The 27,101-nt window shown below is 45.7% G+C and overlaps 1 protein-coding gene across 4 annotated transcripts in view; it reads right to left on the bottom strand.

Annotated features, from left to right (window-relative positions):
- The window catches only part of NUP93 (nucleoporin 93), a 77,247-nt gene extending 54,632 nt beyond the window's left edge, over positions 1 to 22,615 (bottom strand). Inside the window, exons 1-3 of one of the 4 annotated variants that reach the window (XM_032701357.1) lie at positions 22,571 to 22,615; positions 16,052 to 16,258; positions 14,573 to 14,690 (exon numbers count right to left, since the gene is read on the bottom strand). In XM_032701357.1, coding sequence (XP_032557248.1) covers positions 14,573 to 14,690; positions 16,052 to 16,230 — 297 coding nt within the window. In that variant the 5' untranslated portion in view covers positions 16,231 to 16,258; positions 22,571 to 22,615. Of the gene's footprint in view, positions 1 to 14,572; positions 14,691 to 16,051; positions 16,261 to 20,136; positions 20,236 to 21,538; positions 21,679 to 22,570 lie in introns of those variants that run through there. The other 3 variants (XM_032701355.1, XM_032701356.1, XM_032701358.1) reach the window with 3 other exon arrangements.
- Between the last annotated feature and the right edge of the window lie 4,486 nt (positions 22,616 to 27,101).

Below are 27,101 nucleotides of genomic sequence, written 5' to 3'. Positions count from 1 at the left end.
GGCATTCCTGCTCCAAAATACTCTTGGAACGTATTTCAGATGCTTGCTTTCAAAGTTGGTAACAGACATTCCCTTCTTCCTTCTGTCCTGCAGAATCTCTGAAATAAAAAAACCATTCCCTGTTCATCCACAGCACCTCTGACAGCAGTTTGGTGGTTTGATTTCAGTGTGCTGCTTTCAGTCAGTCAGTACAAATGGATAAATCTCAAGTGCTGAAATCCTATATCCTTGGCTCTTTATGAGCTCTTGTTCTAAATCCGCCCTCCATTCCCCTGAAAAACCGAAATAAAAAACTGAAACCCAAAACTCCAGAACACTCTCCATCCATTTTTACACCTCACTTACAGCCTCTGGCTTCAAAAGCTAAATGCTTGGGTTCCATTTTAGGTGTTCTCACAAAGTGTGCTATAAACAAATATAAGATACAATTTGTCATCAGACACTTCTGAGCTATGGAGGACACGCATTTGTTTAGATCTGAATATAGATCTCAAGAAGTCAAAGTCAAGTAACAAATGCATTTTGATATTCCATGTGCAACTGAACCTCTTAATTGTTTTAGCTTGACATAGGAAAAAATATCATGCCAGTCATTAATATAAGTTATGATTATGAGCTTGTAGGGCAACGTTTCCCTGTTGTTGGTCACTGCCTGGGCTGCCCTGCCCAGCCCCTGCTTTTAAACCACGAGACAGTCAAAGAGCTGGAAGCTGCTGTAACTGGAGGCAGAAGCAATGCAGATGTGCACTGCCAATAACCCACCTGGCTGCACACTCTAACAATTCAATACATTGAATTGCAGCTCTGCTGGAGATTCCAGGCCTGAGATCTCCACAGTTACACTCAATACTGATTTGCATGAACCTGCTCCTATTTCAGCCTTCATTTCCCTGTGCTTCTATATCCTAGGCCTGTCAGTGTACCTATGCTCCAAAACAGCTGAAGCTTATCTTGAAAAGAAAGCTAAAAACTCTTTTAAAAGATATTTCAACAACACACTCTAAGAATCACTAAGGCTTTTTTTGTAATAAACACAACTACTGACCACAGAAATTTGACATGGTAGCAATAGCTTGTTCAGCAGATCCTTCAAGTAGCACCTGTGCACGTTCTTCAGAGATTAATGGGAAAAAAACCCCAAGAGCTAAATCATACCCAAAAAATGAGGAACAACAGACAGCTCTTCCTGTTTTATTTTTGCTGGGCTATCAGAAGTAACAATTAACTAAATCTTTGATATTAATGCAAAAGGAAGCTCTGATGATCCCACAGGTAAGGCTACTCTGATGGAATGGATGACTGTGCATCAAAAGGCACTGAATTCATACAAACACTTCAAAAGGTAGCTGCACTTCAATCATTTACACTCCTGATGGCCCTGGAAGAGAAGAGCCCAAAGGAATCGCTGCCAGACTGTCAGTCTGAGTAAACAAGATTTAGTCTGTGAAGCGACGCCCATCAATGGAAGTCACATTCATTAACACACTGCACTGATTTCACAAACGGTACTAGAAAGGCCAGCACTTGAGCCTTTCAAACCTGGCACTTCTCAGGGCCATCAACCTCACCCCAAGCAGCACCACTGTGTGCCCACCTGGAGGCCTCTCTGCCGGAGGAAGAGATTCCCACTCATGGTGCTGACAAGGTGTCACTCCTGATTTGCTCTGGAAGCTGGAAGTTCATTTTTTAAGATAATTAGTCGATACTACACAGCAAGGCCAATGATCCAGTGCAGTAACTGTAGCAAAGAGGTAAAACATTTGAGTGGAATAAATCGATAAGCTCAGGAGTTATGTTTAAATGCTGAGGTCCTACCTACCTACACTGCCTCCACAAATTCACTATTGAACAGAACTCCTCAGCTTCTCAAGGAAGTGCATTAACGACGGGTTCAGCTTACAAAAACAAATTGCAGCACTTGCTGAAATATAAATTGTGAAAGAAACAAAAAGCCCTTTTCTTTAGTCACACGTGACAGCAATTCAATTTCATTGTCTGCTGCATGCACTCTCCATAAGGCACAGAGGTACAGGATACTGGGCATGACAGTTTTCAATTTATCATTCTGGAACTTCAGCTGGGGAAAAGGATGAAATCAGCAAACCATTGCCACTGACACCAGAAAGAGCCTCACTAATGCAAAGGCACAGCCTGCCCAGCTCTCTATGCTCTGCAGAGACATGGACAACCAAAGTGTAACTCCTGCCCCAGATGCTCTGCTGCTTTAACCTGCTTAAAGTCAATTAATCAGCATATAAGAGAGTGCAGGAAACCCCATTCCATTATAAGTGGTGGCCATCCTTCTCCTCCTTCAGCATCTGACTCTTTCCAGTTTCAAAATTTCCATGTTGAGGTTCATGTAAAATATCAGAAAAATCCTCATTTTTTTGCTGGATGGCCATAACCTTCCAGCACAGGTGCCACAAGACAAACACTGCATTGCAAATCCAGCACCAGGGTGTGTTCCTTCCTACAGATGACACCAGCCAGTCGTGCTGAAGGCAAAAGGATCCACCTCAGAGGGCTGCATAAAATCCACGGATATAGAAACTCCCTCGAGACGGGAAGATGAACCCTCCCTGGATCCACTGGGGCACTTCCCACATGCAACATGTTCTGCTGAGCCGTCTCCGCAACGACTCGAGCCTTGGAATTGCGCTTCCCACCTTCCTCTCTGAATATGTGGTTTCAAGCAACGTTTGTTGCCAAGATGCATTGCTAATACATAATATATTGGTTGGAAATTAGTATTTCATCTCAGAGAGAAAATGTTACAGGCACTTCTTCAGAGGCAATGCATGCAGAAGAGTTTGAGGAAGAGATTCTTTAAGACAAAGAGAGTAAACCTGTAACCAAGAGAAGATAGACCTATTGAGACAAACAACTAAATCCTGCCCTTTAAGACACACTGCAGATTCAACCCCCTGCAGGAAGGAGATCTGTTCTAGTCTGCTGCAAAAGAACTTTATTTCTCAAAGTTTGGCTTTGGGTGTTTATTACAGGGATAACTTTTGACAGAAGAGCAAGACCTGCTTCTCTTTCCTGCTGATGCTTTGCAATAGGCCTTCCATGTCTGGGCATTCCTGGGGACACATAGACAGGCTCATATGTAATGTTTCCTCCCCAAATCCAGTACCCCTAAACATCAGCAAGAACCATCCAGCCTTCAAAACAAGCCTCAGATTCTTTTCACATGGAGGAATGTCCTGCTGGCTTGGTGTCCCTGCCATGCACCAGGGGCAGGAAGGCCGAGAGGTCCCCATCTGCCTTCTGGCAGCCTTCAAGGGACACAGCACCACAGCCCTGCCATGCTGGGGAGGCTTCCCAGAGAAAATGCCAAAGCAAGGAAAAAGCCAGCAAATACAGTAACCCAGAGGAAAGAAGGAAAGAAGTTAACAAGTTAACAATTCTGCTCCAGTGCCTAACAGGGATATAACTGAGTGACAAGTTACCCATTGCCTCTTAGCCAAAGATTTTACACTACGAGCTGATAGGAATCATTCCCTGCTCAGCTCCCCCCTGCTCCAGCAACGAGCCAGAGGATGTGTCCACCTCGAGTGCTTATTTCCATAATTCACTAAGTCAAAAGCTCATGAAAAACAGACACCAAGGTTTTTCTCAGAAGAGGGGAAAAAAAAAGAAAAAAATCAAGAGTACATTAGCAAAGGTAGAGAAAGGATCTAAGGGTATGAAACCACAGACAAACAACAAAACATTTAGCATAACATTAACTAATGACACACAGCACTATTATGCACTTCATCCTACCAGCAAATAAGAAGCCAAAACATTAACCTCAAGTCAAACAGCAAAACAAAATTAAGAAGCGATGTTGATACAATGTATCTGTTCAGTAATCAAGCTTCTTACCACCAGCAATGAGCTGCAAATTTTCTAAACAAGCCATTTTTTGCCTTGGAAAAATTAAATCAAGACAGATGGGTATTAAAAGAAATACTGCAGGGTTAGTTCTATGAAAAAAAACCGAATCAAACCAGAGTACAAGGTCCAAATGTGTTATTCCACAGTGGGATAGATCTTTGCATCCAGCTTCCAGCATTTAGCTTTCAGTAGGAGCTAAAGATGGTCACAGTTCCTTTTAGTCAAGAGAGTGGTGAGTCTTTTGACTACTGCATTAGTGCTTATTTCAGAGTCATTAAAGCCTTCAGGTTTTTGTATCTACTTAACAGACAAAGTAAAAGGATTTAAACCAGCATTTTTTGCTACAATCCTTGGGGCAGGAGAGGAAAGAAATAATGAATGTTTCAGTTACTATATGGTAACCATAGCAGGCAAAATCAATTACTGCTCCAAGGATCTGGAGATAACATGCGAGTTCCCACTCATATGTTCGAAATGTGGTTTGATTTTCCCCCCCCCTCCATTTCCTCCCCCACTTGTCTTCAGAAATGTCTTTTCTCATACATTAGAATCTGGCCCAAAGAATCCTACTGGCTTGCAAACACATTTAGAGATAAGGATTTGTCATGATACTGTATGGTATCCCCACCTGTGCACTCCCACTTATCCAAGATTAAAATCAAATCCTTCACAGATTACTCCTTCTGCCTTTCACACCGGGTTTGGCTACACTGAACATCATTATCAGGAAAACCAAACAACAGTGGGGTGTTATCAAGAACACCATGTGAGCTGGACAGCCACCCTCAGAAGGGAAACTGCAGGGCAGATCTGAGGAATCAGCAAAAGCATGAGGGGGGAACACTTTGGGGATGAATAACGTTAATAGAAGGAACCAAGAGCTGGTACTTTAAAAGACTGTAAAATAAGTGTTCCAGAAAGGGCAGATCCAGAAATCCAGTTCATACAGATCTGAACAAAAAGGAAACTATGTCTGGTTAAATGATGCCAAGCTCAAAACCAATAAAAGGAAATAAATTTTAACATAATTTGTAATTGGATTGTGGAACTTACTACCACAGGAAGATGACAAGGCCAAAAACATAATGGGATTAAAAACTGACTCAGTATGTATATGGATATTGACAGTTATCTAGAGCTGAGCTTAACACTAAAATTGAGGAAAGAATTATTATTCCTCATGCTTCAGGGACAGCCAGTCTCTAGCCACCAGGGAACAAGGTGATGCCTAATAAAGCAAGCAGATATCCCCATGAACATCTCTGTCAGTGCTTCTCCTCTGAGTTATCTGGTGCTGACAAAAAGCACGTAAAGGCAACCAAACAGATCTGTCCCAAATGTGGTCTGAGAAATCAACTATGACAGATTTAGTTTCAGCTAATCCTGTATCAAGTCTAGGATAGCCAACTGAAGCATTCAAAAGGGTTTAATAAAGCTGCTGAAACTGAAATTAAGCACTGAGGTGTATCCTGCTGTCTTTCCTCATCCACCAGCCTTTGAACAACACTCGTGTAACACTGGCAAGCCTTCCCTTTGCTCACTCAAAAATACCACAAGTTAGAAAACCTCCCTTCCCTTTTCTACCTCTACCCCACAGTAAACCTAGAAGATAACACAGAACCCAGAAATTGCTGCTTCAAAAGCACAGTCCACAGAGACTTCCACTGCAGTCACAACAGCTGGCAACATGCTAACTCATTCCTCTATAAAGTTATTTTAAAACTAAAATCTCTCCAACCTTCTCAAGCCTTTTTTACCAAGCAACAATTAAGCATGCTGTTCCAATTAACTTAAAAAATAATCTGTTAGCTGTGGCTCAAAATGCTGCATAAGCACGTTGGAGCTTCTGGTGGAAGCACCATGCATCTTGCATACTTGCTGAGATACAAGTAATGGAATGGTACAGAAAATTTCCAACTCATCTCCCTTAAGCTTCTTTCACTCATTTTCACATGCATGGAAAACCAATGAGACATTTCACAATAACTGCCTTTTGTTTTAACAGAAGTTTAATGATTTCATTCAAAGTAAGCAAACAACCCTTTTGCACCCAAAATACTGTCAAAACAGAGACCTGAGTAAAGAGCAGGGAGGAGGTAACAGATGAATCCAGAGCAGAAAAGCAAAGGGAATAAACACAAGTGGAGTAAGAAAAAAAATGAGAGATGAAGAAAGATGAGAAATAAAGGACAGGAAATAAAACAAAAAGGACGCAGAGAGAACAGAAGTTGTGCCAAAAATCTAAATGAGTGAAGCAAACGCATGTATCCTTAGTTCTACCTCAAAAGGTTGCAACTTTCTTTCAGGAGCATATCTTGGCAGGAGTAAGAATTCATTTTGACTTCAAAAAGAAAGTTAAAAAACATCCATGCACACAACCCAAACATTTCTTCTGCAAACTGCCAAATTTCCAGGCTGCTGTTTCGCATGGGGAAGCTCAAGTACATCTCAGTTTGATGCCCAGGCACTGATAAACAGTTGACACACTTCTTAGTTAGTGACTATTTTAAAGCAAAGCTTGATAATGCCTAGGATTAAGATTTTGGATGTGGAGTCAAACTGACTAATTACTACAGTGGAGAGGAGGCCACGCACAACAATGTACCTGTGGCCTTTCCCAGACTGCTAAATTAGGGAAATGGTTCAGTGATAAACCCCAGTGGAATTCATCAGTGCAGTAACACTTTCAAGAGGCCTGAGTAAATTAGGGGGGCTTGAAAGGAGGGGAGGGAGTCGAGAGCTGCAGCAGCTGCTGGTTTTCCTAATAAATTTGATGAACTGCCTTGCTGAAAAGAAAGTGTCCAGGGTTTTATGCTGTTTGTGACCACAGGAGTTCAGTGAGAGAGTCTGGCCTGCTCACATTACAGATTTCCCTCGTGGAAGAGTGATTTTTTTTTCTGTACAGTTCACAGCACCATGAGGAATTAGTTGAGAAAGGTGGTCAAGACAATGTTCATTTAATAAAGACTAGCAAAAAACCCTGCAAAAGCAATAGCTTAGGAGAAAGGTAACAAATCCACCTCTCTTACAGGTCAGCTCCAAGCCCTTCTGCCTCATTTCAGACAAGTTTGCTGAAGATCAGAATTCTTTTTTTCCTATTGCAGTTGGGAAATTTTCTTTACTTCTCTTTTTCAGAAGAGCTGAAAAGTCATACTGACTTAAATAGATAAGTGTTCATTTTTCAGTGCCAAACCTACAGCTTACATCCATTAACCCCCTGCAATGCTGGGACTGAAAGGTTCTGCCATCTCTGAAAAGTCCCTGCAACAAGGCCTCTGTGTGGCTACGAGCAGGGCTTCCCAAAGCCAAGAGTTTCCACTTCCCATTTCCACAGAGGAACTGGAAGGACATAGTAAGGTCCACTGAGAAAACTGGACTGCTTTAAAAATAAAGAATGAATGAAAAAAGAAAACCTCCAAACTGTGGTCTTACACTGCTGCTATAGAAAATGCTGCTCATATTTTAGAAACCTCATTTACCTTCTTGTTTATTTTTGACAACTTTTTTTCCCCTTAAATGTAACATAGACGAACCTGGTTCACTTCTGTGTGTAATCAATTCCACTGTGAAATTCCAGCACAGTCCCGCAGATTTTTTTTATCTCAGAGCTATAATCAAGGTACTGGAAATCCTCTCCTGTAAGGTCTACACTTTCATTGTTATGGTTTCAGAATTTTACAAAACAAAATGGGAGTTGTGCTTTGCAAAAGCTACATTTGAGCCTCATATAAATAAATAAAACCATTTCTTTAATCCAAGGAAGTGCTCTATGGCATGATACGTAGAGGAGGCAAATTGGCAGGTTGCAAGAATTTGCATCTCAGCATTGTTTCTTCTCACCAATCCTTTGTAACCACAGAGATGAAACCGTTCTACTAAATCTTTCTAGCACCATGAAAACACCAATTCCAACAGTTCATTTGCACATGCTGAGCACACACTGTCTAGGTCAGTGGTCAATACAAGACCTCAGCCAGCACTAAATTAATGGGACTGCGAGACACTGAGAGGTACAACGTTGCCAGAGGTGCCACCCTCCTGGTTACATGGAACACAGATCCTGAAAGTCATTAATGATCCCACACTACTTCCTGCAATAGTAACATTGCTACCAGCAGGGTCTGGGTGAAATCCTGACTCAGATATCACACCCAGGTTCGCTCTATTAAAGGATCCTGCAGTGCTTCCAAGAGAAGCAGAGATATTTACACCTCAGCACAGGAGATGCTTTTGGGATATGTGATGTCAAAACCTCCTTTCATACCACATTTGCTCCTTCACAGGGGTACGAGGTAACACTCAATTAGGAACTGGAACAACTGTCATCCAAGGGCAGAGCTACACAGCAAAAGGAGAACAGGGGAGGGGAAATGAAGACATTTGCTAAAAGTCTACAGTTGTACCTATTTGAGATGCAGAGAACATATCTGGATTAAGCAGACAGGAAATATGAAATGTGCCAGGACATAGCTGAATTTAAATAGATCAATAAACACAGCTAATAGAACAAGAGTTCCCCATTTTTCCACCTCATGACCTTGCACTAGCATAAAGTTTTGAAATATCCCTTTCAGACCCTCTTGTTTACACACGCTGTTCCCAAATACCTTAGAGTCAGGAATCCCTGATCAGAACCATAATGAACTGGAAGATCACCACATAATTACTCCAATCAGCATGCAACCAAGCAAAAAAAAAAATGAATTTGAAATAATTCAATATCACAGCATTTATTGAGTGACTGTAATCTCGCCAACTAACAAAATGCCAGAGTATTCTACATTAAATGTGCCAAGGTTTGGTTTTTTGGGGGGGCATGCATGTTTGTTTTTAAGGTTAGTAAGGCCAGGGTAATTTAAAACTGCACTACTAAACCATGTTGCTGCAGTAAGGAAAACTACAGAAAACAGCTGCTTACTAAGGATGTGAGGGAAAAACCAACAAGCAAAAAAACAAATAACACCAAACCCCCCAAATACATTCCCAATGTCTTTGGTTTTTTTTTCTCCTCTCTCATCTCTCTTTTTCTACACTGTGATTCACTCACCTATCTGAGGCCAAAAGGAGGGAGGTTTATTTTTTTGTTGTTTTTTTTTTTTTTGGTTTTTTTTTTGTTTTTGTTTGGTTTTTACTCCTTTTAACTTAAACCAAAACAAACCCCAACCATGCTGGCTATGAAACAGAGAAGCCTGCACTCTTAAACCCCAGTCACATCCCAGTCTATGCACATCTTGCCACTTTCCAGGACATCCTTTAATCAGGACAGGCCTTGGGAGGCTCAGGGCCAGCCTGTTCATTCTGATGGGCTCTGGGACACTGTCAGGGTCAGGAAGGTGGCAGACAGGCCATCAAACCCCTGCCTGTCTCACCCAGGTTGCAAAAGCCCTTGGCTGCAGTTTATGTAAAATTGTTACACGTTACCTAAAGAAGGGAGACACGCAAACACCTCAGAGGTGGGCTGAGGAAGTTCCTGTAATTTATATTTCTAAGGTCCACATCCCTTAACTCCATTTGCTGCACGTCAAAATACTCATTCACTCCCTATCCCTGCTTTCTTCAATTGTGTCAAAACTGTCTCTGGCCACATTAATTACCAGGATATTTATATTCTTGATTTCCATGCCCAAATGTGTACATGAGGGCTCAAATCCTGAATGCAAGCAGTGAGACAACCCAGGCAAAGGAGACAGCAGGGTTTGACACTAGCAGGCACTAGCAGCAGGAGGACAAAAAAAAATGACTTCTGAGAACCGTTGTAGAAAGGTATTTTTGGAGCTATTTTTGGAGCCCAAGATTCCTACAGCTTTTGAAGAATAATATTGGCTGCAAATAATATTTTTCACTCCTTGCACCGCAGCAATGCAAAGAAACCAACAGCAACCCCAAAAACCGAGGTGGAAGGTTGTCCTCCTGCACTGCCCATCGTGGCTCTGCGATGGTTAAAAGGCCCCCACAGCTGTGCTGGCACCATCGATTTGGGTGAACAGGGAAGCGACAGGAAAATAAAGCCACCTTAATTTCAAGCTCCATTAGAACTGAAGGACTTGGGGGCGGGGGGAGAAATCAATGTTTGGCAAATGGGAAAGGACAAAATCTGCAAAAGGAAAAATGCATTTTCAGGCTAAGCTAATGCAAACAATGGATGGTGAGCAGCACTTGAGGCTGCCCCTTTAAGGTTGTGTCAGCATTTCCATTTATAAACTCTGATTTTAGTTACCCTCTAGTAGATTACCCACAGGCTTTGGTATTAATCTAGCAGATACCACAAAGTACATCACAAATGGTAATACAGAACAGCAGTAAGAGCTAGATTGTTGAGTAACACACCCTTTCAGTACCTGGTGTAATTTAAAAACTCTTACTCTAACAAGTCATATGCTTACATACACACAAACAGAACACACAGTGCTGGAACAAGCATCCTGGCACCCAGATTCTACCAATACTAAAGCAGAATTCAAAGCTACCTTTGATGCAGAACCTGTTCATGGTATTTTGAAAAGCCTGAAAATATCCCAGATACTTAATTTCAGACTGTCTCCATTGCCACTTGGATGGATTTCAGTCTAACCCTCTGCCCTCATTTAGATAAAAGCTCTTATTTCTGTATCTGGACCTCCAGAGAGTTACTCAGTCAATACTCTGAACATCCACACCCAGAAATCAAAACCAAACCCTACTATGCAACCTTTCATTTCATTTCTGCCCAGATCAGAAGGTCAAGGTGAAACTGTTGTACAAATGAGATAATTCAACAAAATTTCCCTTCAGTGTGATGGAGCCAGGCCTTCACCTCAAACCTCCTAAGCAGATGAGCAATGCACACAAGGAGAGCTCATGTCTGCTTCTAGCATTCATTTCTCAAATCTGCACAGAGCTGGAACAAGCTTGAAAAGTGAGAGCAAAGCCATTTCTTACATTTACCACCGTGATTTTGGGCTTAGACCTTTCAAAACAAGCAGGGAGGGGGGCAAAATCTAGGATCAAGCCAATGTGACATGTTCAAAACCACGGCCCAGAGTAAAGCATAAACATACACTGTAACCAGGCAAACTATCTTAGCAGGCATGAATCAAACCTGGATCCTGCAACTAACCCTTCCCAGGTACCCAAATCAGTTTATGTGCACATGGCCTGTCTTTGGGATACAGACTTCCATGATCAACCCTTACCTGGGATTTTTAAAAGACACAAAGAAACAAAAAAAAGACCCAAGCAAATAAATAGTGCCAAATATGACATCGAGAATCACTTGAGTAGCACGTTCAATTTGGAAAAGGTTTTGCCAAAATGCCCCAGAAAAATCTTGATCTGTAAAAATTCTTGACACAAGAATTATTATGAACTGAATTTACTGCAAGAAGTGTTTGTTGTGCTGCATGCAATTTAAGAACACAAGCTTTGAAATGAGAGAGGAAAAATACAAATTCCTATAATTCAATGGCAAGCCCAGAATCTTTTACATAATCTTCCCGGCCTACTGCTCTAGTGGGAGACATTTCCTGGACTCACAACCCTTTTATGTGCAAGCAATCTACATTTTACAACTGATAAATAATTCAGATAATTAATTGAGCTGCAATTTGGTGCACTTTTTAGTCAGCACTATAGTGTGCCATTTGAAGAGGTTCCGTACAGAAAGTCCCTCCTGCTTGTTAACCCAAGTTGAGACTTATATTAAGGTGAATTCCTAAATCTATTTAGGTGAATTCCTAAATTCTCTTCACACTTTCTGAATGTTTTCCATCAGCACCCTGGGACTTCATGCCTCAGGATGATCTCCTCCACATATAAAAGAATAATTAAAGACTCTACAAAAGTTTCAGACAGGATTTAAGGTTAAATAAATTTGCTGCAATCTACACAGAGTTGCAAGTGTGTGTGTTGAGCACGAGGAAAAGACAGGACTGAGAAAGGAGAGCTGAGCCTGTAACACTGATGATGAAGTGAGAACAACTTCATTAAGGATTTATGAAGAAGTTTTTGCTGGTTAAAGAGTAATGGTTATGCTGGAAAGCACAGGCTGAGGACCTGATGCAGAACAGAACAGCCCTTCCCAATCCACAGAATTAAAACCTTCCAGCATGTCTGCGTAAATACTGAGTAACAGCAGAGTAAAGCCTCCTAAAGAAATAAACAGATCCCTCCCTTTTATCACTGTTCACTCTGCCTTCCAGAAACAATGGGAGCAACTTATGGAGGAGGGATTCTACACAGTGCAAAGAGACAGTTACATCTGGCCCAAAATAAACACAAAACCTCTGAAGGAGCCTTATAAAACTAATTATCTAGGAAGAAGGAAAACAAATCCCATCATCAGAAGGTATAAGAAAAAGTAACATAGAAGGAAGCTTTTGTAGCACATCTTTATCTAAAGCACCAAATAACTTTAAGACTTTCTTTATTAATAGAGCTAATTAGAGGACAGTCAGCAGTGTCTTATATAACTAGCAACAAACTACCCTGAAAGTGTTGATACCAGAACCTACAGATGAGTGCAGAGACTTGTCCATATTCTAAGCAAGTAACTGTCAGGTAACAGAGCACTGTTGACACCAGCCAGACAGCTTGAGATGTGACTGCAAATATCCTCAGACAGAGCAGAGGATGATGTTCTGCAAGACAACATAAAAATCACTGCACCTGTGAACTGCAAAAACGAGCAGGGACAAAACATTCAGAACTCACACTTCACTCATGTGCCTGCAAGATGGTCTAAAAGGGAGCCCCTAGCCATGCTTCCCACTGCAAATCACTCTTAGCTAATTGACTATGAATGTTCTCTGCACATGGCCTGCAAAAAAAATTTAAGATTCCAAGCACGTGAATATTAGGCCTAAGAGATGAGTCGTTAGAGTGATCACTGATTAAACCACCAGTGTTAATCATGATGCAAAAGAGCAAACAGGGAACTTTGATTTAAATGATTGATTTTAACCCTGTTTCTCATTTGTACTTTTAAGCTGTTTTCCTAAAGAAAGGGCTGAATCTCATTGGCTGATTTGGCCACTTAAACACATTGATTTACAATTTACCAGCGGTTTTATGTTAAACTTGGAAGCTTTTCCTGAACAGGAGGATACATTCAAATATTGACAAGGGTGATTAAAAAAAATATACTGGAGAAAACATTCTGGGATCACCAGAATCATGGTAACAAATTAGGCCCTGAGATCTGGTATAATTAAGAAAGAAGAAAACCTTCACATTTTAGTTAGATAACCAGTCATAATATAAAATGTGATTATCAAGCAGTGCTATCTATTTTCTTACATGCCACAAATCTCAGATTGAAAGAGCGAGCGCTCCACTGCTTCTGGGCTTGAGAATCCACAAAAAGATTCTTCTTAAAGCAGAAAGGAAAAACACCAGAAATCAAAGAAGAATTAGCAACAGTAGTAAACTCTAAAGAAAAAGAAAAAAGAGGCAAGAGTTCTTGAAAAAAAAAATCTAGACAGAATGAGGTCAAGGAAGACTTGTACAAAGTTTAACACTACCAATTAGAAATACAACAACATCACAAACTGGAATAAAGGAACAAAATGAGAAAAGACAGAAAGTGAACAATGCCAGTGGTTTAGAGCTCTCACTCTATGATCAGGCAATAGATAAAGTCTCCAGAGCACACTCATTTTTGGTGAAGGCAGGCCTTAGAGAACTGGGATTAAATAAGTCTGCCTGAAGACACGAGACCACAGGGCTCCTAACACCAGAATGAGACTAAACTAAGGGCCCATTCACCCAAAATGGACAGCACCAAATGCTAAAATAAAACATATATTACATAAAATGGGGTAATTTCACATGCATCCCTTCCCCTCTTGAAGTTAAGTAGTTTAGAGCACACTACTCCTGCAAAAAAAAAAAAAAAAGAAGAGCTTACAACTCTTTTGACCCTCATAATTTAGTCGTCTGCCAGTAAGGAGAGAAGATAAACTTTAAAATGATTAACCAGTAATTCAGACTGCTACCTTCAATGCAACCCACAATGCTGATTCCATTACCAGCCCTTAACCGAGTAATGAATCCTGCAGATTTCATCAGGAAGATACTCTACAGGGGCAGGCGACGGCCAGAAAGCAAAAATAGATGGTTCACATGAATTTTTAAGACACCCAGGGAGACAATCTACAGGAAAATTTACAAGATTAAATCACCTGGTAAAGCATATGAAACATGGCAAATTTGGTCTACCACCAAGACAAGGTTATGACATCTGAGATACAGTGAAAGAAAAAAGCTATACTCACCTCTTCTGCTTGTTGATTTAAATGGCCCCTATTCCAACACCTCAAAATTGCCAAGTGGTTCCACATGTGATTTTCCAATTAGACATTAAAATAGGTCTCAAAACTATGAGGGAGAAGCATCCCTGGGCAATTTAGGCTTGCAAAGTCAACCAAGACAGGTCCACAAAGAAAGTAAGTATGTACCTAGTTCCTCTTGACTTCAGCAAGAATTTGGATCTTAAAATACATGTCTGCTACCTTGATACTGAATGCTGCTTCTGACAGTTAACTCAAACATCTTTCACCATTGAAAGCAACATCTCTCCTCTGCATTTCCTCTAGCCAGTGAATTAAACACAGAGCAAGAGCATCTCCACAGAGGCCTAAGAACAGGTTTGAACCACAACACAAGAATGGCAGTGACCAGCACAGTGTAGTTCACACGTCACAAATGTCCCTACCTGGATGTCAGTGTCCTTCACAGGTTCCAGAGGCTCAAACGTAGTGACTGCACTCAGGCTCTCGAGCCGTTGAGAAATGTGAGATATATCAAGCCCTCTAGACCCCAGAAGAACAGACCTATAAGGAAGAAATTGTACAGATATGAAATTAGTATTGAACAGACAGAACTCCCAGCCCAGACTCATTGCCAATATTTAGGTCAGCAGCGAGCCACGTACAGACAGTGCTCCCAGACATGTCATAAAAACTGCACAAAACCAAACTTAGAAAAGCCCTGTGTGTCTATCCAACCACCTCAGCCTGCTGAACTCTTTCTGCTGTTCCACTGCAGTGCTGCACAGCAGCCAAATCCTTCCAGACAGAAAAAATGCACACCGTGTTGGTAAACACCTTCAGCAGCAGCCAGAGCAAGGTATGCACATTTTGGCTTTAGTGCCCAAAATCGAGAATGGCAGCTACTCAAATAAATCCTTCAATTACTCTGTTGTTTTTTGGAAGTATGAGAAAGGTGGGAGGGGAAAAAAAAAATTAAACAAAAAAACCCTGTGGTGGGGAAAAAACGTGTTTTCCCCCCGAAGGGCCGAGAGGGGTGAGAGGAGACCCCTTGTGTGTAATGGAAAGAGATCCAGCTACAACAATCCAGCTACGACTGCTGCATTGGAGAGGAGAGACACTGCTGCCCTGAATGTGGAAAGGATCTTTCCCTCTTCCCTTCTGGACTTTTATTGGAGGGAAAAGATATTTGATCCAATGTAAATATTGCTTTATCATAGGAGAGATAGTTAGGATTGCGTATATAATGTATTATAATATTTATTTCTGTAATAATTGTAATATAATTCCCTTCCCCCCATATTGAGTCTTGTGTTGTGTCTGGAAACCCCCCCTCACACTGGGGTGAGTTGTGGGAGGAGGGCTTGGACTCAAGAATTGGATTTTGGGGGTTTCAAACCATGACACACCACACTAACTAAATACCAGCTTTGCAGTCATTGTATTTCTCCCAGGCACACCCTCCTCACAGGAGTCCCCACCTGTTAGAAACTAAACCCCGTAAGCAGCTTCCCCCCTCTGTGCAGGGTTTGCAGTGCCAGTGCCCCACACGGGATGGCACTGCCAGTGCCACACACGGGATGGCAGTGCCAGTGCCCCACACAGGGGGTGCAGTGCCAGTGCCCCACACGGGATGGCAGTGCCAGTGCCCCACACAGGGTTTGCAGTGCCAGTGCCCCACATGGGGTATGCAGTGCCTGTGCCCCACACTGGGTGTGCAGTGCCAGTGCCCCACACGGGATGGCACTGCCAGTGCCCCACACGGGGATGGCACTGCCAGTGCCCCACACAGGGGGTGCAGTGCCAGTGCCCCACACGGGATGGCAGTGCCAGTGCCCCACACGGGGGGTGCAGTGCCAGTGCCCCACACGGGATGGCAGTGCCAGTGCCCCACACGGGATGGCAGTGCCAGTGCCCACACTCACGCCTTCACGTCGGCCGTCTCCTGGGAGGTGCGGGTCAGGGTGCGGGAGCGCAGCCGCTCCCCGGCCTGCTGGATCTCCTGCAGGTTCCGTTCCACGTGAGGCAGCTCCGAGATCCCCTCTGTCTCTGCTGCCAGCTGTTCTGCCTGCTGGAGCAGCTCCCCAAAGCCGTCCGTGTCCATCTCTGCCGCAGGTCTCACTCAAGACACACTTTGGAGAGAGAGAGAAAATTCCTGATCAGCTATAAACTGTTTCCACACTTGTGGGGTCACAGACAGGCCAGCAAGAGCAGGTCTTCTAGAACAGGATGCTCTGTCCGTCCTCCCCAAGCATTAAACGTCAAGGAAATCCTTTCAAGTGGTCTCAGAGAGCTTTCCCTTGCAGGACTACAATTTATGGACCTGTCAGAAGTGGGATGCAGGTGCCATATGACAGTTCATATATTGCCTTAATGCAAAGGAGGGTGAAAGCAGAGAAGTCTCAAGGAGAATTTAGTGTTAATTTAGCTATAAACTACTTGCATACACACATAAATAAATAGCTTAGAGAACTGGACTCCCCGATCCTTATGGATTCCTTCCCATTCTATCATTCTGTATTTTTATATATTATAAACAGATGCATAGATATGCACAATAGGAATATAGGAGGGCTAAAAACACACAAAACCATGAGGTTAAGGGCTATAGATGCACATAGACAGCCATAACTAGATATTAAAATGTGTTAGTCCATATGTCATTAACCCCCAGTCAAAAGAAGTACACTTTGTTCCAATGCAGAAGACCCGTGTCTAATTTCAATGCCTGCAGAGAGTTTTACCAGTGTGAGAATTCCTTGCACAGATCCAATGAGAGAATAATTAAATAAACTATAGAGCATGAGGCAAGGGCTGTACCAGACAAAGGCATTAATGCATCGTGCAGTTGTTACAGAAAGGACATGAGCGTATGTGCTTGGGATCACTGTGCACAAAGACATGTGGCTGCAGTTGTGTCCACATTAATGAAATATTAAACCCACACCCTCAACTTCACACACCAAATCATGACTTGCAGCTAAAACACCAACATGAGAGGAGCACTGGGCACCTCTGTAAAGCCACTGAAGATCACGGACATCTGTGGTGCTGGAGATGGAAATCTCCAGTACAGCCTTTCTCTCATAGCATGTGCACCCAAAACCAGAGGGCCTCCTGGGATGAAATAAGGTGAACTAGATTTCAAGCATTAGCTCCAGCTCTTTATCTTTTACTCCAAAGTAAAATCAGTGACTATCTGGTTCAAGGGAGCCCACTGAGAAGAAAACAGAGATTTTTACAAACCAACAGTAGCCTGCAATTCAAGTATTTCTTGGTACCCCTCAACCACACCAAAGCAATTTTACAGCACAGTTTGAACATTCCTCACGTTCTCAGTCTCGCCACCATTCCCAAGTACAACCACCAGTAGCAGTGCCTTCCTCTGTCTGGCCAAATGATTTAAAAGCACTGCATGATGATTCATTCAGACATATGCAGTTAGAGAGAGAAACCCATCCCTCCCGCCTGGGTGCCAGGACAAACCCCACCAGCCGGCATCCAGGAAGGGAGAATTTCACAACCACTCCCCACACACTTCTGGGAAGCTGGGAGCTGCTGGGGGAGGCAGGGATCGTATTTGCACTGACTTCCTAATCAGGTGAGATAGCAGAGACCGGATTTGTTTGCCCAGATTAGCGTGCCACCGAGATGGAGCGGAACAGGGAGGAGGAGGCTGGAAATAAGCAGTTTCATGCCCTGCAATGCAGTACAGAACATCTTTCCAGTGTTTACTTGCGATAACTCAGGTGCACCCCTGCCAGGAACAGCCTCTGTTGGCAGACACTGACCAGAACAGCCACATTCTGTACAGCTACGAACTGATCAGCTCCTCTGGGAGCGGTGACTGCGAGAACAGCACAGACATCAGCCTGATTTGATCCGATCTGGTCCACTTCCTCTTTTCATTACCAAGATAAAAAGCCGGCAGTGTAAGAAGCACTGACTTCTCAGAGTGCTGAAACAGAAAGCATGAAGAATCAGTGCTAGAGAACTGCTCCCAAATCTGCACATCTCAGCCACAGACACCACGCCAATACTTTGTAAGGTCTGTCCCATAAATCTGCCCGTGCAGGGCAATTGCAACAACTCTGTGAGACTGAACTCAATTCAGCAAGTACAGAATAAACTAGTTATTTTGGAGCAAGTTAGAAGTACCTATAACTTGTGATTATAACCAAACACTGGAAGGGACAATTCAAAACTTAGAGAGCCAACACTAAACAGCTTTTTCTAAGTGACAGAATTCAAATATTTAGATTGAATATTCGGATTTTCGTAACAGCACGAACAATTTTGTCTCCGCCCTGACAGAATTTACTACAGTCAAAAGACTGCAGTCTGACTCTTCAGGCTGCTGTGCAAGATGGAAACTGCTACCACAGTAATGAGCAGAGTGATGGCAGACTTTCATGTCTGGCTGGGGAAGGAGCGACAACTGACACCTAAAGGAAAGAAAATACGTCAGAAATTAAATTAACTTCGGTGAAACTAGACTGACCTTGGGCTAAAAGCCAGGACTGAAAAGGCTCTTCACTAAAACAACTTTGATGACTTATCAATAGAAGCTGCTGCATTAGACTATGACTCCATTAAACCCCAGTTTAATGTTTCCCCAACATTCAAAACCACACATAAGCACTATATATTGTACAAGTTAACTGAATTTAAGCCAGAAAGAAAATAGGAAGGATGACAGTTTCTTAAGTCTATTCAGACTGATTATAATTGATGATTTATTACTTAAGAAATGCTAAAAACTTCTCAAGAGCACTACAACACTATCTAAGGAAGAATGCTGTACCTATTCTACTCCAAATGTGGCCACAATAAACATTTTACTGTACTAAATTCGTAAAGACACAAAGCTGAAATACTCCAACCAGCACGTGGAAGTGTCTATTGTACTTCACATGTTGACATGATTTGTGTCATCTAATTAATTAAGTTCAAGAAACAGGGTAAAAACTTCAGATTTTTCCAGTGTTGTGGGAAAAAGAAAGGAGGAAGACATCAGAGGGCAGAAGGAAAGCTTCACCTACTACATTCAGAATAACTGATGGACCAAGAGTTCCCCAAGTTGCAGAAAGATTCCTCAAAACAGGAAACAAAGAGGAAGAAATTCAGCACAGGCCTCTCACAGAGGCTCCAACCTGAGGGTGCCCAAGAGACTCAGTCTGATGAGTCAGGATCAGCTTCCTGGGGAGGGTAGACAGAAGAGTGCAGTGGTAAGAGAAAGCCAGCAATTCTCCTCTTGCTACAGCCAAGATCTGAGGCAAAAGTGCTTTTCCAACAGGCTCCAAGCCTGGGCTGCTCCAGAGAGTGTGGCAGCTTCTGTCTACTAAGATAAAAATGAATAAGTAAAAGGCCCATTTTGCAGGCCTGGAGAATTGTGTGCGAGCAGAAGCAATTATACCCAGCTCTTGCATGGCTCTTGGCAGCAGCAGACACAGAGGCATTTCAGAGAGGAAGTCAGCAACATAATCCCCCTGTTACAGACAGGGGAGCTGATTAAGAAATGCAGAGATGGAAATCAAAGAGCAGGTGGTCAAATTTTTGTTTGTTTTTAAAGGAAAGCACAATTACATTTATAGGATATTAGACACTGAAATGAGCTGCCTTCTAAGGATGCAGACACTGATACTGGGGATCTTGAAGAGTAGGACAGGCATAAAGTAGAAAGGCTGGAGACCTTCTTATCCCTCACCAGTAGCCTGAGAAACCATTGGGGTCAACTCTTGAGGTCTCTTCTTGCCTTATCTTCCATGAAAATTTCATTTTCCAAATGAAAGTGACCAAGTACAACCCAAATATTTGCTGCACACTTTCATCCTCTAGCCTGTAAAGCACAATAATAAATATTTAATCATACCTAACAGAGGGAAAACTTCCATACCCTAGTTACTCTAAAACCAGATGAAATCAGGATAGGCCAGCTTAAAAACAAATACCTAAAAGCTCCTGAATAGGCCACACAACAATGTTCCAAACCTATTGTTTCTTCTACTACCGTTCAATCAATGCTCCTCTGCCTCCCATAAAGACTTTCAGTCCTGCACCTTTTCTTCTTCATCTCATCTGTAGGTAGACATGCAGAAGTTCAAACTTTTTATGCCCCCAAAGAGCCCTTACAGTATGTATGTTGGACAAAAATTTTTTTTTTCAGTTTTAAAGGCAATAACAATCAGTTATTTGCTCTTGTGCTGTGAGAAAGGAGAAACAAGAGCACACAGCTCTTCTCTACACTGTTCATTATTTAACCTGCAACTGAAGAGTAGGCATTTTAATGATTTCTTCCAATACATACTATCACATATTTTTCAACACTGCCTTTTATCTGCCATAAGTTCCTCACAGTGGTCTCAACCCCCTCTGTCCTGAGTAACTGACTCAGCTGGAAGCTTTGTCATCTTACCACCCTCCCTCCTTTCCAAACACTTAGTACTTATTTTAAACACCTGACTCTCACCCAACTCAGCAGGGCACTAACTTCCCACTGAGGGTAGCAAACTGACCCTCATTAAATAGAGCATTTGGTTTATCATTTGAAATTCCTTAAATGAAACCCCATATCCTGCCCCCTCCCCGAATTCCCTGTCATATCAGCACCACAGAAACATTAGGGATTTAGATGACAGAATCGTGTACATTCTCCAAGCAATTTTAAGCTTTTTCTATTTGTTAGTTTTCCCAAGGGGTAGGAAACCTTTTTAAGACAAAACATAAGTGAACAGTGGTGAAGTACACAGGAACTGGTGTTTCTTTGCTCTCTGTGCCATAACTACTGTCCCTAAAACACCAGGACCATATTGCAGAAGAGAAACAGCCCTTCTTTGCACCTGGACTTTTAATTCAAACCCCTCCACTTGCTGTTCAGATATTCTGGGTTAGAATAACGTTGGCACGCAGATGGCACCTGACACTCCACAGTAGTTGCTAATTAGATACCAATACTCAGTGCATCCACAGCTCAAGGTTTAACACAAAGGTGCTTCAGCATCACGTCACAGAAGTCTGGCTGTTGCCTGCAGTTGGGACCAAACAGGGAAAGCAATTTACTCTGTACACTTTGTGCCCTTTATGATGACTCTGGGAAAACCAAACCCAAAACATAGTATCTTGCCCAGGAGAGACAAACAAGTAGCACTCTTCAGGTTCAGGAACAGAGCTCTGCATCCAAGGTGTGCTGTAAGAAATCTTCACAGTCATTTTCACCTCTTTTACCTGAGAAGTGAGACCTGCTGTTGGTAGAGAGGACCTGTGACCTGGGGTAAAGGGAAAGGGCTAATCATCACTTCATTCAAGGACAGTCTGAAGGCTCCACATGAAGTGTTTAAAGACAGCTATCCTCTCCTGCACCAAACTTACTGATCTGAAAAACACCAGAGCCCCAAACATCACATATGGTTTACCTTCTGCATCCCACCAGGCATACATGAAAGCAATGCCTGGCAACTTAGTGGTTGCTTCTTGGTGTGATTCTTGGGGCTGTGCTGTGCAGGTCCAGGAGCTGGACTTCAATGATCCTTGTGGGTCCCTTCCAACTCAGGATATTCTATGAACTATGAGGACACACGAGCCAGGGGCAGGGCTGTGAGCACTGTGCCTTTCATGGGCTCAGACACAGGACAGCAGGTGCTCTTTCCCTCATAGCAACCTTCCAGTATCTGAAGGGGGCCTACAGGGAAGCTGGAGAGGGGCCCTTCCTCAGGAACAGGACAAGGAGTAATGAGTACAAATTGAAAGAGGGGAAATTTAGGTTGGATATTAGGAAGAAATTCTTTACTGAGAGTGTGGTGAGACACAGGAACAAGTTGCCCAGGGAGGTTGTGGCTGCCTGAAGCCTGGCAGTGTTCAAGGCCTTGAGCAACAGGGTCTAGCAGGAGGTGTCCCTGCCCATGGCAGGGGGCGTTGGGACTAGTTTAGGGTTCCTTCCAATCCCTTAACATTCTGTGATTCCCTGGGAACCAACTATTACCCCTGCCGTGCTGAGGAACGACCCCCACACACTGAACTTGAAAGAGACACCAAACCACACGCACGCACAACCCCGCGCTCCTGAAACCTCCCCAAACAACGAGCTTCAGCTTCCTGCAGTCCAGCACGGCACCCTGGTTAAACACTAAGCTCCCCTCGCTGCCGACCCGGCTCGGGAGCACAGACCCCTCCGGAGTCTACAGCCGGCCCCGCTGCGTGAGCTCTGCTCGGGCAGCGACACGCGGCACCTCCCGGGGAGCCCCCACACGGGGCGGCCCGCGAGCGCTCCCCGCCAGCCTCCGCCGCAGCGGCCTGCACGGGCCCCGCGGGCGGGGGACGGCTGCCGGGGGGCTCGGGGCCCGGCGCGGGGGGTGAGAAGCCACAGCGGGCAGAGGAGGAGGGAGGGGAGGCGGCGGGACGCGCAGCCCCGTCCCGCCCGCGCGGCGCCCGCCCCGCCCGCACCTCACCTGCGCTCTGCGCCCCGCGCCGCCCGCCGCGCCCGCCGGCCCCGCGCCGCGCGCCCCCATTGGCCGCCCGCGCCTCCCTCCCCGCAACCCCATTGGCCGAGCCGCCGCGCTTCCCCGAGCCGCGCGCTCCTATTGGTCCGGCCCGCCGCCCTGCGCCCCCTCGCGAGAACAGCGCCGCCGCTCGCGGAGGGGACGCGCGCACGGCGCGGCGGGGGCGGCGGCTCCGGGGACCGCGGGTTCGAGGCTGCCCCCCGCCACTCCGCCCGGCCCCGCGCGCGCCGCGCCGCGGCGGGATCGCCGGGAGAAATCCAGGGAGCACAGATCCCTTCATCCGCAGTGACAGCACCCGGGGAACGGCGGGCGGCCGAGTCGGGGGAGGTTTAGCTTGGATATTAGGAGAAGGTTCTTCCCCAGAGGGGTCAGGCACTGCCCGGCTCCCCAGGGCAGTGGGCACAGCCCCAAGGCTGCCAGAGCTCCAGGAGCGTTTGGGCATCGCTCTCAGACACACGGTGTGATGCTTGGGGTGTCCTGCATAGGGTCAGGAGTTGGACTCGATGATCTTCTGAACTCAGCATATTCTGTGATTCTATGAATAAAGCGCATGAGGTTGCTGCTCTCTGACCACCCTCTCCCTTCTTAGTCACGTCTAACCCTTGCTGACAAATCCCATCTGAAAGCTGATTCCTTGGGAGGTAAAATGAGGATGACTAATTCATCCTGATTTTCCCTCCTATGCCCAAATACACCAGCAAACAAACCCACAGCCAGCAGGTCCATCCCCAGTGGAATGGTGTCTAGAAGGGGTATAGGGATATGCTGTGTTTGGTCCCCTCGTGGGCACAAGCACATAATAACCTTAAAGCAGAAAGTGCCAATCACACGGGGTTTGTTGGGCAGGGTCTGGGAACTGGGAATTTCATGCACATGGCAAGGGTACCTCCAACATCCTGCTTGTTTAAGAGGTGATGGCTGGACCTTGCCACTACTCCAAAACATCACCATCAAACTTTCAAAGTCACCCCCACAAATATGAGCACGTATTTTTCCTTCATTAAGGCTTGTTTTAAGAAGCAGCAGCAAAAAGCAGACCCCTGCTCCCCTTTGCCCAGTTCGCCCCTTATTCCTGCTGAGGAAATCCATAGCACCATTTTTCAACTGCAGTGAACCCCTTGGATCCCAGAAAGGGAAGCAAGTGGATGCAGCACCAAGATTTCCTACGGCCCTTCAAAACCAAACAGATTTTCCCATTAGTACAGCCTCTGTTTCCAGAAGTTCCCATGTAAAAAGCAGTTCCCAGGCAGCTCCAGGCCCAGAGGCAGTGCTGGCACAGGCTGCAGTTGCTCCCCCTGTTTGCAAAGTGCAGGCAGTGGGTCAGGGTGCATCCATGCCTATGGATTCATGGCTCTGCTCACTGGTCAGGGAAGCAGCTGCGTGGAAATCTGCCCTTGCTGGGATGTACCTGGACAAATTACATCCCAGCCTGCCCCAACACCCAAATCTGGGTTTTCCCAAGTGTATCTTCTTGGATGCAGGATGATGCATCAAAACATGGCTTTCCTTGAAGTCTCCTGGGGGTTTCTTTCCTTTGCCTCACTAAATACGAGTTTTCTCAAGCTGTTATATATCATCTCCTGCCACTTCACATTTTCCCAGTCACAAGCATCACTTAGGGCATAGAAAAGCACCCAAGGTGGCTCTAAAATGTAGTTATCTGGGAGCTGCCTGCCTCAGTGCTGGGTCTGCCCCTGCTCCAGCCCACAGGACAGGAGCACCTCTGAGGTATAGCAGAGATTTAGGACCCCATCAGAGTGCAAGGAGGCCCATAAGCACTTCTGCTATAAATTACAGCCCTGCTTCAGGTCTCCAAGGGGGTGAAGGTGACTCACAGCCATTCCAGCTCAGCCACCTTCCCCAGCAAAAAAAAAAGTGCAAACCCTGAATTCTCCCCCTCTGAGGTGGGGAGGTTGCTCTCCCTGAATAGTGACACTCACCAGTTGTTCAGCAGCTGGGTGGTGTCACCAAAAAATCATCTTTTTTCCAATGCTCTGTGCCTGCCTGGCTCCCTGGAGTCCGTGTTCTTTGTAAATCTGTAGGTTTAGAAATTTCTGGTGTATTCAGCACTATATGCTGAGGCCTGGCACATACAAAGTATGTTTTCTCTGTGGCGTGGGCTGTTCCATGCTCTGGGGTCTGCTGTGCTGGGGCTTGGCCCACAGGGTGCCCAGTTAAACCAACCGTGGAACTTCATCCCAAAAATCAGCAGGGGGAGGGCGCTCTGGCGCTGGAGTGTTTGGGGCAGACAGTTTGAGGGGTGCATTTGCCCCTGACAGGATGCCCTGGTGGAATGGATGTCCTGGTGGGATGGGTGCCCTGTGGGATGGAAGTGCCTTGGTGGGACAGACGTCCTGGTGTGATGGGCATCCTGACGGGATGGGTGCCCTGGCAGGGTGGCCGTGCCACCCCACCTTTCCCTGAGCCCATCCAGGCTCCCGGGGCACCTTTCCAAGCGGGAGGAGGAGAGTCCTGGTCTGCCCGGGGAGCGGTGCTGGTGCCTCTGGGGGGAACAGCCGCCCCGAGGGGCCGAGACCGGGACGGAACGGGCACAGGCAGAGAGCAGGGGAGCAAGGACAGGATGGCACCGCGGGAAGCGGGGCCGGGCAGGGACGCGGTGCTGCGGGCAGGCAGGTGGCAGCAGATCCCTGCGGAAAGGATCGGCGCGGGAGCAGCCGCTCCTGCGGTGGGGCCCGAGCCCTCCGAACGGTGGGCACGGGCTGCTGTCCCCTCTGTGCGTGCCCGTCCCCTCTGCAGTGGGTGCACGGGCTGCTGTCCCCTCTACACCAGGTGCCCGTCCCCTCTGCCCTGGCTGCCCATCTCCTGAGCATAGGGTGCCTGTCACTCCTGTGCCAGGGGTGGTTTAGGTTGGATGTTAGTAAAAATATCTTCACTGAAAGTGTTGCCAGGCTCTGGAACAGGCTGCCCAGGGAAGTGGTGGAGTCACCACGCCTGGGGGGATTTAAAAGATGTATAGGTCTATCACTTGGGGGCATGATTTAGTGGTGGGCTTGGCAGTGCTGCGGTAATGGTTGTACTTGATGACCTTAGAGGGCTTTTCCCACCTTAACAATTCTATGACTATGATTTCCCTTCTGCACTGAGTGCATTTTCCCTGGGGACAGGGTGTATTTCCCCTGTGCACACGTGCCTGTCACCTCTGCACTGGGTGTGTTTACTCTCTGCACAGAGTGTGTTTACTCTCTGCACAGGGTATGTTTACTCTCTGCACTGGGTGCACATCCCCTCTGCACACAGTGCTTGTCCCCTCTGCACAGGACGATGTCCCCTCGGCACAGGGTGTGTGTCATGTGCACAGGGTGCTCGTCCCCTCTGCACCCAGTGCATCCCTCCTCTGCACAGGGTGCACACCCTGTCTGCACAGGGCACGTGTCATCATCATGTCAGCAGGGTCAGGAACATCCATCATGCCTCTGGGGCTCATACAGAGCCAGAAAAAGTGGAACTGAATGCAGCCCCATGGGCAGCTGTAGGGCTGCCTGACTGGGGGTGTGCCCAGGACCCCCTGCCCTGGCTCCCCTTGGATGCCCCGGGGGGATGCTTGGTCACCTCCAACCTCTGCAAACTGAGCTGGGCTTTTCTTTGAGGGGCTGGATAAAGCACGTCAGCCTCTTCTTGCATCAAACAAAGGCTCCCATCGCTCTCCTGCTATACACAGATGTCTGCAGGCTGAGAGCAGTTCCTGCTTTATCAAAAAGTACTTTTTTATACAGAAAATGCTCCTGAGGGGACCAGAAAGCTCTCAGGTACCTCACTGAGTGCAGCCACAGGCAAAACCAGGTGCTGGACATATCCCAGGCCAGTGCCTCACATGGGTGCCCACACTCTTTCCATTTATCCTGTAGCTTTCCTTTCCTCAAGTCCCTCTTGGGGAGGCTGGAAAGGGCACCGAGGCTGAGAGTTCCCACCTCTGCCAGATGGATGTGCAGGCAGAACCAGGAGCAGGCAGGGCAGGCTGGCACCAGCAGGGTGCAGAGGTGTGTGCCCACATCTCACCCTGGCACGTAACTGGGAACAGGGAGCAGTTGGTGCCTGAGGCTCTTCCTGTGAGGGGAAACCCCATCCATGCCCCAGCTTTGTTTCTGGTGCAGGATTTGGGTGCCCAGCCCCAGGGGGCTCAGTTTGCAGCCCCTCTGCTGCAGTGGCTGGGGTCGCAGCCCTGCTGCACAGTGGGACTCCAGCAGTGGGGCCAAGCCAGTCTTGTTTTCCAGCAAAGCATCTTCTCATGGGATTTATGGTTTTTTATATGCATTTAGGGCAGGGCAGACCCTTATAACCCATCTCCAGTGCTAAGCCTCTGTTGCAACAGGCAGTGCTGGAAGGCTGCTTAGGCAAAGATACACTAATGTAATAAGGTAAAGCATTTAAAAGGCAAATGGGTGCTGAGCTGGGTGTTGCTTTTCTCACTGGCAAGGCTGGGTGCTGAGCAGGCTGGGCACCGACTGCAGAGCCACGTGCT

Source organism: Chiroxiphia lanceolata, chromosome 13 (assembly GCF_009829145.1).
Source record: "Chiroxiphia lanceolata isolate bChiLan1 chromosome 13, bChiLan1.pri, whole genome shotgun sequence".
Classification (NCBI taxonomy): domain Eukaryota; kingdom Metazoa; phylum Chordata; class Aves; order Passeriformes; family Pipridae; genus Chiroxiphia; species Chiroxiphia lanceolata.
This window is presented reverse-complemented; position numbering and strand designations above follow the sequence as displayed.